The 15,165-nt window shown below is 40.1% G+C and overlaps 1 protein-coding gene across 5 annotated transcripts in view; it reads left to right on the top strand.

Annotated features, from left to right (window-relative positions):
• Positions 1-15,165, top strand: part of PTPRD (protein tyrosine phosphatase, receptor type, D) — a 367,796-nt gene that overhangs the window by 209,288 nt on the left and 143,343 nt on the right. For 4 of the 5 annotated variants that reach the window (XM_006881300.1, XM_006881302.1, XM_006881303.1 and 1 more), the window contains one exon: positions 7,425-7,522. In XM_006881300.1, the coding sequence (XP_006881362.1) occupies positions 7,425-7,522 (98 nt within the window). Of the gene's footprint in view, positions 1-6,883; positions 6,926-7,424; positions 7,523-15,165 lie in introns of all 5 variants that reach the window. The other variant, XM_006881301.1, reaches the window with a different exon arrangement.

The raw sequence follows: 15,165 nt of genomic DNA on the forward strand, positions 1-15,165 counted from the left end.
ATGAGAATGACTATATGGAGTTCAGTGTGAATGAAGGAATATGTGAACAAATGCATATGAATGAAACACAGTGTATACAAATTTCATATGCAAACCAATATAAATTTAAAAAAATTTATAATAGCCTCTTAAAAAAAGCTTTTGTGAACAATATATACCCTCTGATCAGTAGACCCCCAAATTGAGAAACTTGAGATAAATATAAAATTGTCTAAAGGTTATATAGGAAAGCTAAAAAATAGAAGGAAAAAAAATGAATGAAATATTATATCCAACAGAATAAATTAAGAGTAGCATTTTGGGGAACTTAAGTATTCTTTAGGAAAAAAAAGACTTTTGAGAACTTGTAAATAATAGTATCATATGGTCTCCACCTGTTTCTATACTTACAAAACTCCAATTTCCTCTGTCTGCTGCCCTTGTTCAGATACATACACATGGCATGCACCCACACACACGCCCTACCCCACTTGAAAAAAACAACTCAGTCCTTAACAAAAAAAACCAAACCAACCCCACAACTGTTGTGCTTGTACTTGCATCTTTTAGGACAAGAGGTTTTAAAAATTGATAATCAGATGTTACAGCATAAGGGCTTCATTTTCATTCTGTGGATGACCTTAATATGTTTTGCCCTGAAGCAAACATAGATGATAGGTGATTGATGCTCCGTGACAAACAAAAACAAACTCGTAAAAAGCTAACGCATCAGAAACAGCAGTATCAGCAGCTAAAATGTCTTCACAGCAACCGAATGAGCTTTGAAAGCTCTTAAGGCGTCTCTTTGGATCCATTAGTACTATTAATTAGACTGACACAAGATCCATTTTTACATAAACTTACATTTTATCCTCAACTCATTCGGGAGTGTAAGAAACTGAGGCACAGGACCTGAGTTAAAAACACCAGTTATCACCAGTTATCACCAGTTACGGTGCTTACATTTTATATTTTGAAAACCCTGATTCATTGAAACAAAATAATGTGTTTCCTGTGTGAAAGGACTGGATCATTCAAATTCTGCATCGTGAGAAATTTGACCTAAGTGGATGTTTAATTATTCCATGCAACTGCTTGCCTGAGTAAAAGCAGCACTCAGTGACAGTCTTAACAGAATTTTTGCCGTCTAAGCAAGAAACCTGTATTTGATTCCCAGCCAGTGCAGTTCATGCATGGAAACTGCCAGTTGGTCAGCACGGGCTTGAGTGCTGAGGTTGAAGCAACTTCATTGAAACTTCTAGACCAAGACAAAGAAGGGAAAACCTGGCAGGCTCCTTAGACAATATCATCCAGTGAAAGCTGTGATCACGTGGCATGAGTTTCAGTGAGTTGGGACACAGCTTAATGACAGCTAACAACCGCAGTAACACAGTCATGGAATAAGTAAATTATTATTATCGTTGTACCATAAGGAATTCTATTTTATGAATCAGTGTTCTTTTTTGTCTGCATTTCATCATCAGTTTGGGAGAAATATTGTTACCGTAGCCAAATATTTGCATTTCATTCAGGGTTTTCTAAATAGTACATAAGTTGTATTAAAGCTTAACAAATGTTTCTTAAACCTGTTCTATGTAGTAACGGATTCCATTAACATACACCTTGAAAAGCAGTAATCATTGGTTTAATGAAAAAATTAGCCCCCTTTTCCTTGACTAAAAACTAATTTTCAGCTGTTATCACAAATCTTTGAGAAGTAAAATCTTGAGAGGAACTCATATATGTAAAAGTAGAAAAATCCTATAAAAAGTGTTCTACCATTATCAGTGACCTCAGAATATCTACTTGGCAAAATTGCTGTTAACATATAAATAAAAAAATTGGAAAATAACCTGTTGGCATTTCATGTAAGGTTTAAAAACTAAAAACAAAACCCAAGAAGCAGTTTAAAAAGAGTAACAAAATGTAAGAAGTATTTCATTAACAAAGGTTTCCTATGGACAATAAAGTCATTCAAAGCATACTGTTCATAAGCATATCAACCAGCATAAGAGACTTGAAAGAAAAACACTGTAAATTAGTTATCACCATTTTAAAAATACTCTTCTACCAGATCTCACTGAATGCTGTAACATTTTGCATCTCTCGTTCATATTTTTATGAAAACTTGGCCTGTTTTAGCAAGAAGGACCTGGACAACAGTCCTGTATCTCCTTGTCCTCTGCTTTCTCCATGCTGCTGACACAGACATACTTTTGAAATGAAGCTGGGACAGTTTGAAGTCATTTTCTCCAACCAAGGGCAGTTGCAATCCCTGTGACACTATGGGCACCACGAGTGGTCCCACAGGCCCGTCTTGAGGTCCATGTCACTGATCTCCCAGGGCTGTCCCATAATTTGGGAGCCAACATGGTATAATTAGGCATAGCTGAGATGGTTAAAGACAAAATAGGGGACAAACTTCTCTATCTGTCCCCCATTTTCCTGACCACGATGGGTTTGACCAGGTCCCTTAATCCCATTCAGAGTCCTTTTTTTTTTTTTTAAAGTGATAGGGTATTAATGTGGGAGAGATGGACACACAGAGGTTGAACCAGGTAAAGAACCAATGTAACATTCATTGTCTAGAGTCTAGTTCTTTGCTTTGTGGATATGCTCAATCACTCTTGATTTTTTTTAAGTTCATGAATAAGAGAGAATTTGATTCTTTAAAACAGCGATGACTAGCTAGTTGATCAGATATGGCCTGCATGGGTTTGTGGTTGGTAACCACTGGTCTTCAACAAAATCTTGAGTCATTGTTGAAAACTGAAGATACAGCAAAGAATAATCCAGATTTTAGTTACTATTGAAATACTATGACATAGGACCCTGTTGGCTCTGTGTTCCCACAAAGCAAATACCTGCTGGAGATGGCTAGCTTCATCTTCCTCCAGAGTTCCTTATCATCCATACCGCCCTACAGTTGACCCTGCCATTGGAACTAGTTTTAGTTGACATTCATCTCATATTTATTGTTATTTTCCTTATAGTAGAGGGATTATTCTTTCTCGACCTCTGTCACACATGGGGAAATTATAAAGTGACCAAAGATGCTCTGCATTCCTTTGTAAAAGTTCATTTCTCTATTACACAGAGTCTTGCCATTTTGTTTACCCTTTCAGGCTTTAGAAACATTACTCACTGCTTCAAGAGCTCTGGTGGCCTAGTGGTAAGGAGTAGGACTGCCACCCTGAAGGCACACAGTTCAAATCCACTAGCTGTTCTGTGGGAGAAGGACGGGCAGTCTCCCCTCGTGTGGTTTACAGCCTCTGAAAAGCTCTGGAAGGGTCCTCTACGAGTTGGTTCTGACTCAATGGCACAGAACAGCAACAAGAATAAACCACTGCTTCAGAATGCCTGTGTTTCCATTCTGGAAGTTAACATAGTAGGAAGAACCCAAATATTCTCAGTCAGATTCTGAATTCAGTAAATAGACCAACACATACATGCCTTTCAACCTCTGTGGACTTCAGTATCCTCTCATATGAACGAAGAGTGATGCACTAAGTCATCTCTCGGGTTCCTCTGAGCTTGAAATGCCATGATTTCAAAGTTCACTTCCTACAGGGAAATCATAGCAACAGTGAGATCACGAGTAGGTGCCCATTAAAAATACCAGCATTGACCTTTTTTTTTTTTTTTTTTTTACCCTTCCATACTAAAAACACCTGTCATTTCTTCGTGTTGACACTGTTTACTGTTACTATCATGGCTTCGGACTGAAAGCTCAGCTTCCCTGTGTGCTCTGAAATGCATTTCTGCTGTGCATTTGTGACACTGAGCTGATGAGGCCACGGCCCTCATCAGCCTGAACCGCACTGCATGTTCTTGACTGGTCATCATGGGTCACGTGCAAAAGGTTGCTGATGGGATGTCAGAAGGGACTCAAGGATGTCTCCAGGAGGATGCCAATCTCGGTCTCATAAGCCCTGATAAGATTTTTGAATCAAAAAATCGAAATGAAGTGACCGGTATCCTACAATGAATGCCCACAGGCTCTGTCATTTTGGAGCTGCTGTAACTAAATGAAGGGAGCAGAATTTAATCCACAGTAATAACTGAGAAGCTTTGCTCTGAATCTTTAAAAGATACTGATCCTTGGCCCCCACACCCAGAATTTCTGAATTAGCTGTTGTGGTGTGAAACTTAAAAAGAAGACATTTTGAAAGCTCACCAGTTGCCTCTAATGGAAAGACCAAGAAAACTGTTCGAGGTTGACTGAGACACTCCGAATGGACAGGAGTGGTCACACCCAGCCTTGATCGGCACCCCACGGACAACAGCCAGACCATGATTCAAAAGACCAGAAAAAACCACTGAAACCAGGTCAACTACATGTTTTTCTTAGTGTTTGCTTTTTTTCATTCAGAATAGAGCTAAACAAGATTCGTGTTATATTTTTAACATCAAATAATGGAGAAAACTTTGGGAATGGATATAAGAATTGGAGAGTTCATTGAGTATTATTTACTGACAGGAATTTAAAAGCTTCAGATTAAGAGATTTTTCATCTCATGTTTATTCATCAGCATAGCTTTTATATTAATTTCTAATCATTTCAAATATATAGCTTGAAAAGGTCCTGACTGACTTTTCCATTATTTAAAGAATATTATTAGGCTTAAATAATAAACTCCATAATAGTTTTCTTTTTTTGCAAAAACATAACTGCTCCTACTCCCTAAAGAAAATTATCAGTTACTCTCAGACTCCATCCATGTGAATCACATTCTGTTTTAATTGTTCTATGTGTTCAGCAATCCTATATGTCATAGAAATGAAAAAAAAAATATATATATTTTTTAAGAAGGAAGTGAATCCAAAATTTACCTGACTCTATTGTATTATTTTACAGATAAATACATTTTATCCTTTGATAACAGAATTGATATGGCCCTATCAGTAAATAGTCAGACCAGTGTGGAACTTCTACTGCCCCATAGATTTCCACAAGTATCCCCCACTTAGTGTGAAACATCCATTCTGCCACTTTTATTTGTCTTCGAGCTCTCTATGCCAACAAGGTAGATGTTGTCAAGTCCTGAATAAATGATGCTGTCTTGCTGTGGTGTCTTTGTGTGGTGTGTGTGTGTGTGTGTGTGTGTGTGTGTGTGTGTGTGTGTGTGTATTACAATTTAGAATGTCAGGAATCACTGTAGGTTGGCTTGGATTTCTTTGTAGTTAGCGTTCAAAGAATTCCAGACCACGTGCCAGTGTATGCAAAAGTGACTATGTTGATCACATCTTTGGTTGATGATTACAGTCTTCTACTGCTGTTTGACTAATATTTTTCCCGTCTCCAACTGGCTTTACTTTTTGCAGCTTTGAGCAGTAATTCAGTCCCCTACGCCTCCCTGATTGGCTCTGTGTCCTCCCTCTCTAGCCAAACCACCACTCAGTCCATATATGATAATAACTCTCTCCCACGATTCGCGCGAAAAGGTCTAAACATCTTTGTCTTTATTATTTTCTCTGTTAAAGCACTGTGATGAATGTCCCCATCAGCTCATTGCCATTCTTCATGAACCTAGAGTCTCTTGTGCCTTTGTATTTCTCTTCTTTTCACTGGGGGGAGGGGGGCGTCTCACCTGGATAAGATTGCTTTAATAACAGTCTACTGTCACCCACTCACTTTTTCCACAGAATGCAAATGAGCTCGATTCTACTATATGTGGAGAAGTGCTAGTAATGGGCTCTCTATTTGTTTCCCCCCAAATGCATGATTAGATCAGCCATAAATAGCTTTTGTGTTTAAGCTCCCTCATTTTTATTGGATCTTCCATTAAGATTTTAGCTGATGTAAGGCAGACCCTCAAAACCACAAAGATGAAAACATCCAAATTCATAGCTAAATGATTATCTGGGAGCAGGAAAGTGGCTTCCTGCTTTACGCTCGAGAACCATTAATACTTTGACCTTTGAGAAAAAGGAAATTGCTGGGTGACTTTCAAAAGAGACACAGTATGTAAAATGCCCGTAATGTAAGCCCGTGGCCACGATGAGTCACTAGAACAGACCTGCATCAGTATGGCTTCCAGTTTGAGCCCCTCCCTCATTCTCTCCTCCTGCTGTTCTTGACATCAGGGCTTCTCTGGGGACCTGCTAGTTCAGGTTTTACTAGCCAGCTGGACTTTGTTTCTATCAGACATTAGTCACCATTCCTTGCCCAAGGAATGCTTGCAAAATTGTTCCAAAAGAAACGACCTGAAAATCAGATGGAAATTGAGGAAATATTGGAAAGCCAGAGGAATCCCCCCAGATAAGTCGTGGATTCCTTTTACTTGAGTCTCTGAGACTGCTTTCTCTTCAGCTGGGCACACTGAACCAACATGACCCCCAGTCTCTGCTTTCTTCCTTTTCCCACTCTTTTTCTGTCCACTTCCTTTAACCATTTGCTCACCCTCTGTCCTCATTCCCCATAACCAGACAAAGATGTTTACACCTGAAGTAGATTGTAGGTTTGCTGGGGGTTGAATAATGGGGGAAACACCACCATTGACAAAATACCACCAAGTTGTTTGTGCGGCCATTTCTCAGTGTCCAGGAGAAGGCCACCACCTCAACCTCTACAATCTGCTACTAGTGGAAACATTTTTGTAACTCAGTTTTGTGTCTTTTTTTTTTTTTGTCGTGGGTGACTGTCGTGGGTGAGCCGTGGTGCATGTCCCTCCGTGTGTCTATAGTTGCATGTGAGTGCTGGTCACCTCCAGATCTCGTGAAATAATAAAGCGGTCTGAATCTAGCCATAATGTACAGTGAATCCCGCAACACCTTGCAGTCTCTTTGTTTAGTTCTTTTTTCAAGAAAAGTCTATCAAGCTTTCCATTTCACCTTTTTTTTTAAAAAAAAACAAACCACATTCACTCTGTTTTGTTTTATTTACACCATCATTTCTTCGCAGGTTCAGATGATTCCGGTTACCCTGGTAACCTTCATTCTTCAAGTTAGTTTCCCTTGATTATGCATAAGTCACTTTATGTTTCCTGTCAAGCTACTTGCTCTTTCTCTCCTCTGCCTCTCTCTGTGTCTGTTTTCTTAGTTCACGTTACACCATTTAATTCCACACAATTTCCATTTCACACAGAGCAGGAGAAGGAGTTTGAAATGACATAACAGTCATTACTCAAAGCAGAAGTTGACATGAAGCCTGGCAGTTTCCTCCACTAGCTAACCTCATTGATTCATAGCACAATAACATTCTCTTTTACACTAGGAGTGTTAGCTTGGGGGCTATGCTCGGTGACTTTTCATTTGGCTACAAAATCAGCTTTCCAGAGCATGCCCTGCTTTGAGTAACCAAACTATCTGCCTGCTTCCTCCCATAAGACATCTTTACTCCTCATGTTTTCCGGCCATCTCTAACTATAATGTTCTCTGTATTTTAGAAGAGTCAGCATGGTCTTCATGTGTTTTCAAATGTGTCTTCTTTTTCCTCTTCATAGGTATGGCTAGCCATCCTCCAATACCTATCTTGGAACTTGCAGATCACATTGAAAGATTGAAAGCAAATGACAACTTGAAGTTTTCCCAGGAATATGAGGTAATTCAGTGTGTTGATCCTTGACCATAGTATGAACAGTGTCACCTTCTGCTCATGGACCATGTTCTTGAAAATTAACTGGACCACTGGTATTATCCATTTCAGGATGCTCTAGAATCGAGTATTAAATAAATTACCCAACAGATCATTTAGAAATCTCTGTACCATCAATGTAGTGGTCACATTTTTCAAAGTGATTGAGTATTTTATGTCTGTTAACTATTTCTCATGAAGTTAATTTGTTCTTTCTGGTTTTAAGATCATAGAATTTATTTAATTTGTAGCCTTCATCAGAATATCAAATTCATGCCAAATTCACAGGTGAGATTCTTCACTGAAAAACAGATTTCTGGGCAGAAAAGGATTTCTCAATAGGTTGTATTGCATAACCTGAAAACTTTTTAATATTTACCATATGTATATGATTTTATCCTTTAGTCTAAACTATGTCTAGAGTTAAGAGAGTAGTGCATTCCCAAGGGAACTACAGTGGTACAGCGATTAAGAGCTTTAATACTATCAAGAAGGCCAGTGGGTTAAATGCAGTAGCCTCTCCAATGAAACAGAGATATGACAATCTGGTTCCATAAAGGTTGACAGCCTTAGACACCCAATGGGACAGTTCCACTCTGTCCTGTAGGATTGCTGTGAGTCAGAGGGGACTTGAAAGCAATGAGTTTGAATCCTGGTTTTGTTGTGAATGTTTTCTCAAAGAGTTACCTGTTTCTCAAGAAATGAATAGTGAACTCAATTTCTCTTAAAATAAAATACTTAAGGAAAATCTTGACAGTGGTGAGTAGTAAGCTTATGCGTGTGTTTGGATATTGTGGCATTTATCAAAGAGAAGATAAAACTGGGTACTTCTGGCATTATTTAGCAACAGCAGTCTAACAGCTAATTCATGAATTATTGATAACTAGATCATTATTATTCTTGTGAGTGAGTTTAATTTTGCATACGATTTAAATGTGCAGCTAAAATCGTGTTGGAAGCTCATGGCCGTTGGGTTGGAACTGTCTCATGCCTGACCTTCCGTCGAGCTGTGAGGCTGGATATCACACCAGAGAAAATTGCTCATCTTTCTCTTTCAGAGCTTCTGGTGGATTTGAACCCCTGGAGAGGGACAGTCTTTGGATTAGTAGTATAGCTCCCTACAGACTATGCCACCAGCACTTAAAAAAAAAATAAAGCCATAGGGAGACTGAGCAACCCAAATTCTACTGTAAGAGTTTTTGTTAGTTAATTTAATTGGACTCTTAAAATGTATTGCCTTTTGCTTCTGTTGCATCAGCATTAAGAAAGGAAGAATGAGATTGATCTTAGTCCCAACTGTTTGAACATCTTCCCTGAAAGATTATTTAATAGCTCATTGATATTCAGTTGGCCAGCAGAGTTACCCATAGAAGAAGGCCCATGTAATTTAATAGGTAGTCATAGAATCATTGACAAGTTTAATATTTACTTGGCCTTCCTAATACTCTCACATACTCAAATGTCGATTATTGGAAATTAATAATAATCTGATGAGTATATGTGATAGCTGAGAAAATCCAAGCTAGTTTTATATCTTGTGTCCTTGCCTCTTGGTTATTGTTTCTTTTATTTTGTCACAAGAATTCAAGAGAACATTTTCAGATTTGGGAAATTAGCATTGGATTGCAACGTGGCTTATTTTCTGAGATGATCTGCATTTTATTTCTTCGTCTTTTTTTAATAAGTTGCTGTTGTTCATGTTTGTTGAGTGAGAACCAACTCATAGCTGACACTCCAGGGTGGTTTCAGAGGCCGGAGATTACGAGGGTAGAGAATGCCAAACTTCCTGCTGATGAATTCAGACTGCTTGCTCTGGCTTGTTGGTGCAAGTTGTTATACTTTCTGGTTTGAGGCTTGAAGTTAACAGCTGAGGTTTATATGAGAGAATGAGATGTATGATGAATTCCATCAAGAACAACAAAAACCAGTTATTGGTTAAGTATCAGTTTTCATTAGCCCAGTAAGTTTGACTCCTCCAACCCGCTGGCTATTATTATCTTCATAATTCTTTTTAAGAGTTTGTTCCATGGTATTTTCATTAATGATCTGTTTTAATACTTTGTGATTGTGAATGATGAGATGAGGCTCGGGAGTAAAAAGTTGATACCTCATTTGGCCAGTAAACCACTGACTTAATCTTCTACAGTGTATCTTTGAATCATATGCACATCATTCAGTGACTGTATGAAGATATCACTTCATCCCTTGAACATAATTAATGATGTCCTTAAACTGTAGAATTTCTTGAGAAATGCTATGTGAACACACTCTATTCATTTAACCAATAGATCTAAGGTACTCCTTGAAAGTAGTTTTGAACAGTGTGCTGATGAGGCTTAAGTTTAAAACTCCCCAGTAGCCATTGGCGTGATAACTCACACTGACGCTATCATTTTCCATGGCCGTGGTCTCTGATGAAAGCTCCCTCGGCAGGAATTGACTCAGCTGTGCTCTAACAGCCATGAAGGAGATCGTTAAGGTTTTTATTCATCTGTGATAACAGGATTAAGGCTCCTACATAATATTCTGGGCCACAGAGCAAACTTTTGGAGATTTTCCTTTTTTTTTTTTTTCACTTACCATCTATCTTCCATGTCCAAGTGAAGGTTTGACAGTCTACGAAGACCAACCATTGAAAACCCTTAATGGTGGTAGAATAATTTGGAGTATGATATTGATAATGGTTATACAATTTGATGAATGGAATCAATGTCACTGATCTATACCTGTAAGAATTGTTGACAATGTGTTGTGATGTAATTTTTTTTAAAGAAAAGAAAAGAAAAAACAACCAACATTATGCACTGTAGATGTGCTCTGATATGGGCTCAGAATGGATTTGAAGACAACTGATTCTTTCTATTGAACTTAAGTGAATTTTACTCATTTTCAGTTGAGAAAATGAACGTGAAAAGACTTCTGTTTCTGTCAAACACCTAATTATTTTGGCATAATTACTACTAATCAGTTTTTACCAGAATCTCTCAAGATACATGAAGTTAAGTTTGTCAGTCTGGTTGCAAGGCTAATACAGAGGTCAAAAGCATGGAAGCTCTTGTGCTAATCCTGAGGTCAGAATAGAAGGAAATTAGCTTAAATTTAGCCCAGGTGTGTTAGATCATAGACGTGCCATCTTTACTGTAACGAAAATGGAATTCAGACTTTGGATTCAACGGGAACTTAAAGGAGGAACCTGGAAAATGAGGGTAGCCCTCATGTCTGAAGTTACTTACACACGTTCTAGGTTTACATCTTCCAATATGAGAAGGCAGAGTCCTACTGAAATTTAAGTATTCAGAATTTGAACACTCCTCTGACTGTCCTGGTGTTGTGACGTATCGTCGTGTTGAGTAGAGCTCATAGCAACTCTACGAACAATAGATCCGAATGTGGCCTAACTTGTGCATCCTCATCGTCTCTGACACACTTGAGCCCATTGCTGCTGTCACAGTGTTATCCCATCTCATTGAAGGTCTCCCTCTCCTCCACTGACCCTCCACTTTTATTACCATGATGTCCCTTGCCAAAGAATAACCTCTCCTAGCAATATTCCCAAAATGTGTAAGACAAAGCTTCGCCATCCTTGCCTTCACGGATCTTCCAAGACATGTATGTTTGTTCTTTTGGCAGTTGATGGAATATTCAATGCTCTTCTCCAACAAACACTACAGTTCAAAGGCTTCTGTTCTTCCTCTGTCATGCTTCTTCATTGTCCAGCTCTCAGATGCATAGCAAGGGGTTGACTCAGGCAACCTTAGTCTTCAAACTGACATCACTGCCCCTCAATAATATGGAGAAGTCTGTGACAGCAGATTTTCCTAGTGCAATATGTCTCCTGATCTCCTGACTCCTGGACCAAGGATGTTGGTTGTGGATCCAAGTAAGATTAAATCATTGACAATGCTGCTCATAGAGATAACGTCCTAACCTACATAGTTAGTGTCTTTTCTGTCATGAATTGTATATATTTTATAGGATAAGGTGATCCCTCCACACATAGTTCCAGCAGCAGATTTTTTTTCCAGAGCCCAAACAATTGACTTCTCAGTTACCTGTTAAATCACAGAGCAGTCTTCCATGTTCATTAAACAGCACTGAGCAGCTCTCAAAATTTCTTTTCAGATCAATGACTCTTTTAATCCTAACCAGCTCACTGGCATTGGGGCAGAACAGACCCATAGCTGACCATCAGGGGGGCTTTCAGAGGCTGCAGACTGCACAGGAGATGCCCCATCCTTCTCCCATAGACCATGTGGTAGGTTCAGGCTGTCTGCTCTAGGGTTGGCAGTGTGACTCTTCACCTACGAAGCTACCAGAGCTCTCTCTTTTAGTAGTATTCCTTAAAAATAATAAAATAATAATAATAATAATAATACTGGAGCAGCTGTGATGAATAGTCTTTGTCTTGTGATTAAAGAGGCAGAAGAAATGCTTCCGTCCCCAGAAGGTGACTGACCTGAGCAACACCTTCTCTCATCCCTGAGCCATTGCTTCCTCTGGGGGAAGCTTCTCCTGGCCACATTTTACACCTTCTCCCGCCTGGGCTTACAGTAGATGGTTCAGCAGATAGTGCATTGGGCTCCTTATCCACCTAAATTTGCATTTCACAGAAACTCGTTGTTTGTGATTAAGTTGCTAGCAGGGCCACAAAAGTATCAGAATAAGAAGTGTCTTTCTTTTAAAAAAACAGTTGCTTTTACCAGTTATGTCCCCAGCCAACCTATCACCTGTGAAGCCTTATTTTCAGGTCCTTTTCTCCCAGGAAATAGACTTTTATTATCCTTTGGTGGGACAGAAGTTGGTGCATTTTAATGCAGATGTTCAGATTTAACTGAAAAGTACCTATCCATTAAACTCCTAGAGCAACTTGTGTAGCAACGCTGAGTCTGTTGGTGGACAGTCATTGAGGACCAGTGCTGTGTCTTCCCTCAGGACCAGGCTGGTTGTGTAAGACATAAAGGCACCAAGGGCCCTTCTCAACTACCTGTTCCTCTGTGCTTTGTAAACGACTCTGGTAGAACACAGAGCAAGCTCACCTAGGAGGAAGGTGGTGTCTAAAATCTGGCTGTGTGTCCCTGTGTTTCAAGTTTTGCTTCTTTCTGAGCTTCTGTAGTTGTTACAACTCACATTCCAGCCAGAATTTCAAGTTTGAAAGCTCACTGTTATTTGGACTTCTCCCCACAAATGTTTTTTTGACTTTTTTTTTTAAGTGCAAGCATTTCCCTTACCAAAGCTAAACTCCACATCATTCATACTTGCGCCTTTTATTTTCTTGTTCTTGGGGTTGTGGTGGCCTTGGGGGAATCCTTTGCAGCTCGTTTTCAGTCTCAATTCTTGTTCTCACGCTCGTTACGCCGAGGCTAATTGGCTCGTGACCATCGCTGGACACTGTCCAGAATGTCATCCCACCTGTTCCTATGTGAGCGAAAAGCTCTCAGGAAGCAATTAATCCTGAAGTCTCCCTACTTCCTAAGCAAGCTTTCAACTTCAAAGAGAACTTTTTAAAAAAGAGAGAAAGAGAGAGATTGCCTTTGGAGTTTGATTTTGGTTTTTAAATTGATGGTAGGATTTTGGGGCCCAAGTGATAAGCGAAGGCTTAGAAGAATGCAAAAGCAGAAGACAGGGTGTTTGAAGTGAGGGAAAACCAGGCTCATATTTTGACTCTGCAGATTAGAAGCTGCACTGCTTGGCCCTCAACCCAGCTACCTCATCTCTTACTGCCGCCTTGTTCTCATTTACTAAAGATGAGAGCAGTTACATCTATTCAAGGTGATTAAGACATGAGTATGTGGAAGGCAGCTGCCCCCTCATCTCTGTGTACAAAGCAGGCACTCAGGAAATAGAGGCAACTCGGGTGGCGGTACACTTCATTACCTAAAAACATTGCATTTCTTATTAGGCAAATTATTTTATCTCTTCCAACATTTTCTTCTTATAGAGAAGAATTCTGAGAATGTTATTAGGAGAAGATGAGGCATTTCAAGGACACAGGACAGTTGTGATGTCTGCCAAAGCCCTTTTATATAAAATGGAAATTTCTGAAACCATTAAGTCACCTTACGTTGCCAGAAAATCATCTGTACTGATGAGTAGCAACTGCCCTGAGGTTTCTGCCAGAAACTGTACAGCCCTTTAGATAAGCTGTTTTAAGCCCCCCACCACCCCCCACTCCCCCCTCAGACCTTAATTGCTAAAGGGGGCAGTTTAAATGTCTTTATGTTTGACTAGCCGCTACTGAGGAGTGGAGAACCAGTTAGGAACATACTTTGCCTCAGATAAATCCAGTCTTCTTAGAAAAAAAGAAAACCAGCCAATAAGATAGGTGGTGATGGCAGATTGGAGAGAAGGGACTGAATGGAGAGCTGTGGACTGCTGAAAGAACCAACAAGTCTGTCTTGGAGGCAGGGAAGCACGGTACTCCTTAGAGACAGAGATGGTCTTACACACCTTGGGCATGGTGTGAGGAGTGGCCAACCCTTGGAAAAAAATATGTCATGGTGGGAAAGGTGAAAGGTCAGGGGAAGAGAAGAAGCACCTCAGCTGAATGCCTTGACAGGCTGACGGTGACTCCAGCATGTCAGTGGGCTCGAGCGTGTCAGCGACCATGAGGTTGGTGCAGCGTAAGGCCAGGTATAGCTTTTGGTTCATAGGTAACTGTGAGTTAACTAGATGGCACCTGACAACCACCACCTAAAACAGCATCCAGGTTGGAGAGTCAGGAACATTTTCCGGAGATACAAGCACTTGGCTGAGGGAGACACACGTGGAGAGCACAAGCACCGTGGCTGGATCACAGAGCCCAAGGTGTTAGGTCATTGTCAGGGCCATGCCCAAGTCCCACTGCTGAGAGGTGGTGTGGGAAGGGGGATTACACCTTGAATGAACACAAGGTGTGCTTAGGATTCTGTATGAGGTGAGCTCAAAATGTTTTTATGTGTTAGAAAGCACTTACTGCTTCCCCTAAAGCTGTGGGTACCCCTGGAACCAAGTAGAAAATCACATCCTTACACTGCATCCAAGCACACCTTTGGGAGTAAGTCCTGCTGAAGCTGCAAAAGACGGGCGCAGTGATGAAGAGAGCCTGTTGTTACCCACCATCTAAGGTGACGTTTCTTGTTTGTGTCTTTAGTTTTCAGTTTAAAAAATGTTAGTGGCATTAGGATATCCCCTGGCTTTTCTGTTGTAGCTAAACAGTTTGTCACTCTTTCTGAAAGATAATTGTGAGGCACAACACTGTGTCTGGGAAGTGCAGGTGATGATAAGGAGAAGGAAACAAGCATTGACACATTGACATGGATTCCTGGACTTGGCGAAGCCGTGGGAAACATTGCTCTCATAGTCATCACAGATGTAGCAGTTGATGTATTTGGCTTAAAAATTCATGTGGGCAGCACAATCAGAACTGCACTGTTTCTCATTTACTGAGTAAGTTTTCTTAATGATGGGCATTCTTCATCATCAGCTCCACCAGAGGCACGAGGAGGGAGAGGCTGGATAAGCTTTCTTCTTCCGTGCCTTCCTCTTTCTGGCCCACCACTCTCTACCTCTTTCCTTCCTTCCTTCCTTCCTTCCTTCCTTCCTTCCTTCCTTCCTTCCTTCCTTCCTTCCTT

The sequence above is a fragment of the Elephantulus edwardii genome, unplaced genomic scaffold (genome assembly GCF_000299155.1).
Source record: "Elephantulus edwardii isolate Elephantulus edwardi_28Jun2011 unplaced genomic scaffold, EleEdw1.0 scaffold00014, whole genome shotgun sequence".
Lineage (NCBI taxonomy): Eukaryota > Metazoa > Chordata > Mammalia > Macroscelidea > Macroscelididae > Elephantulus > Elephantulus edwardii.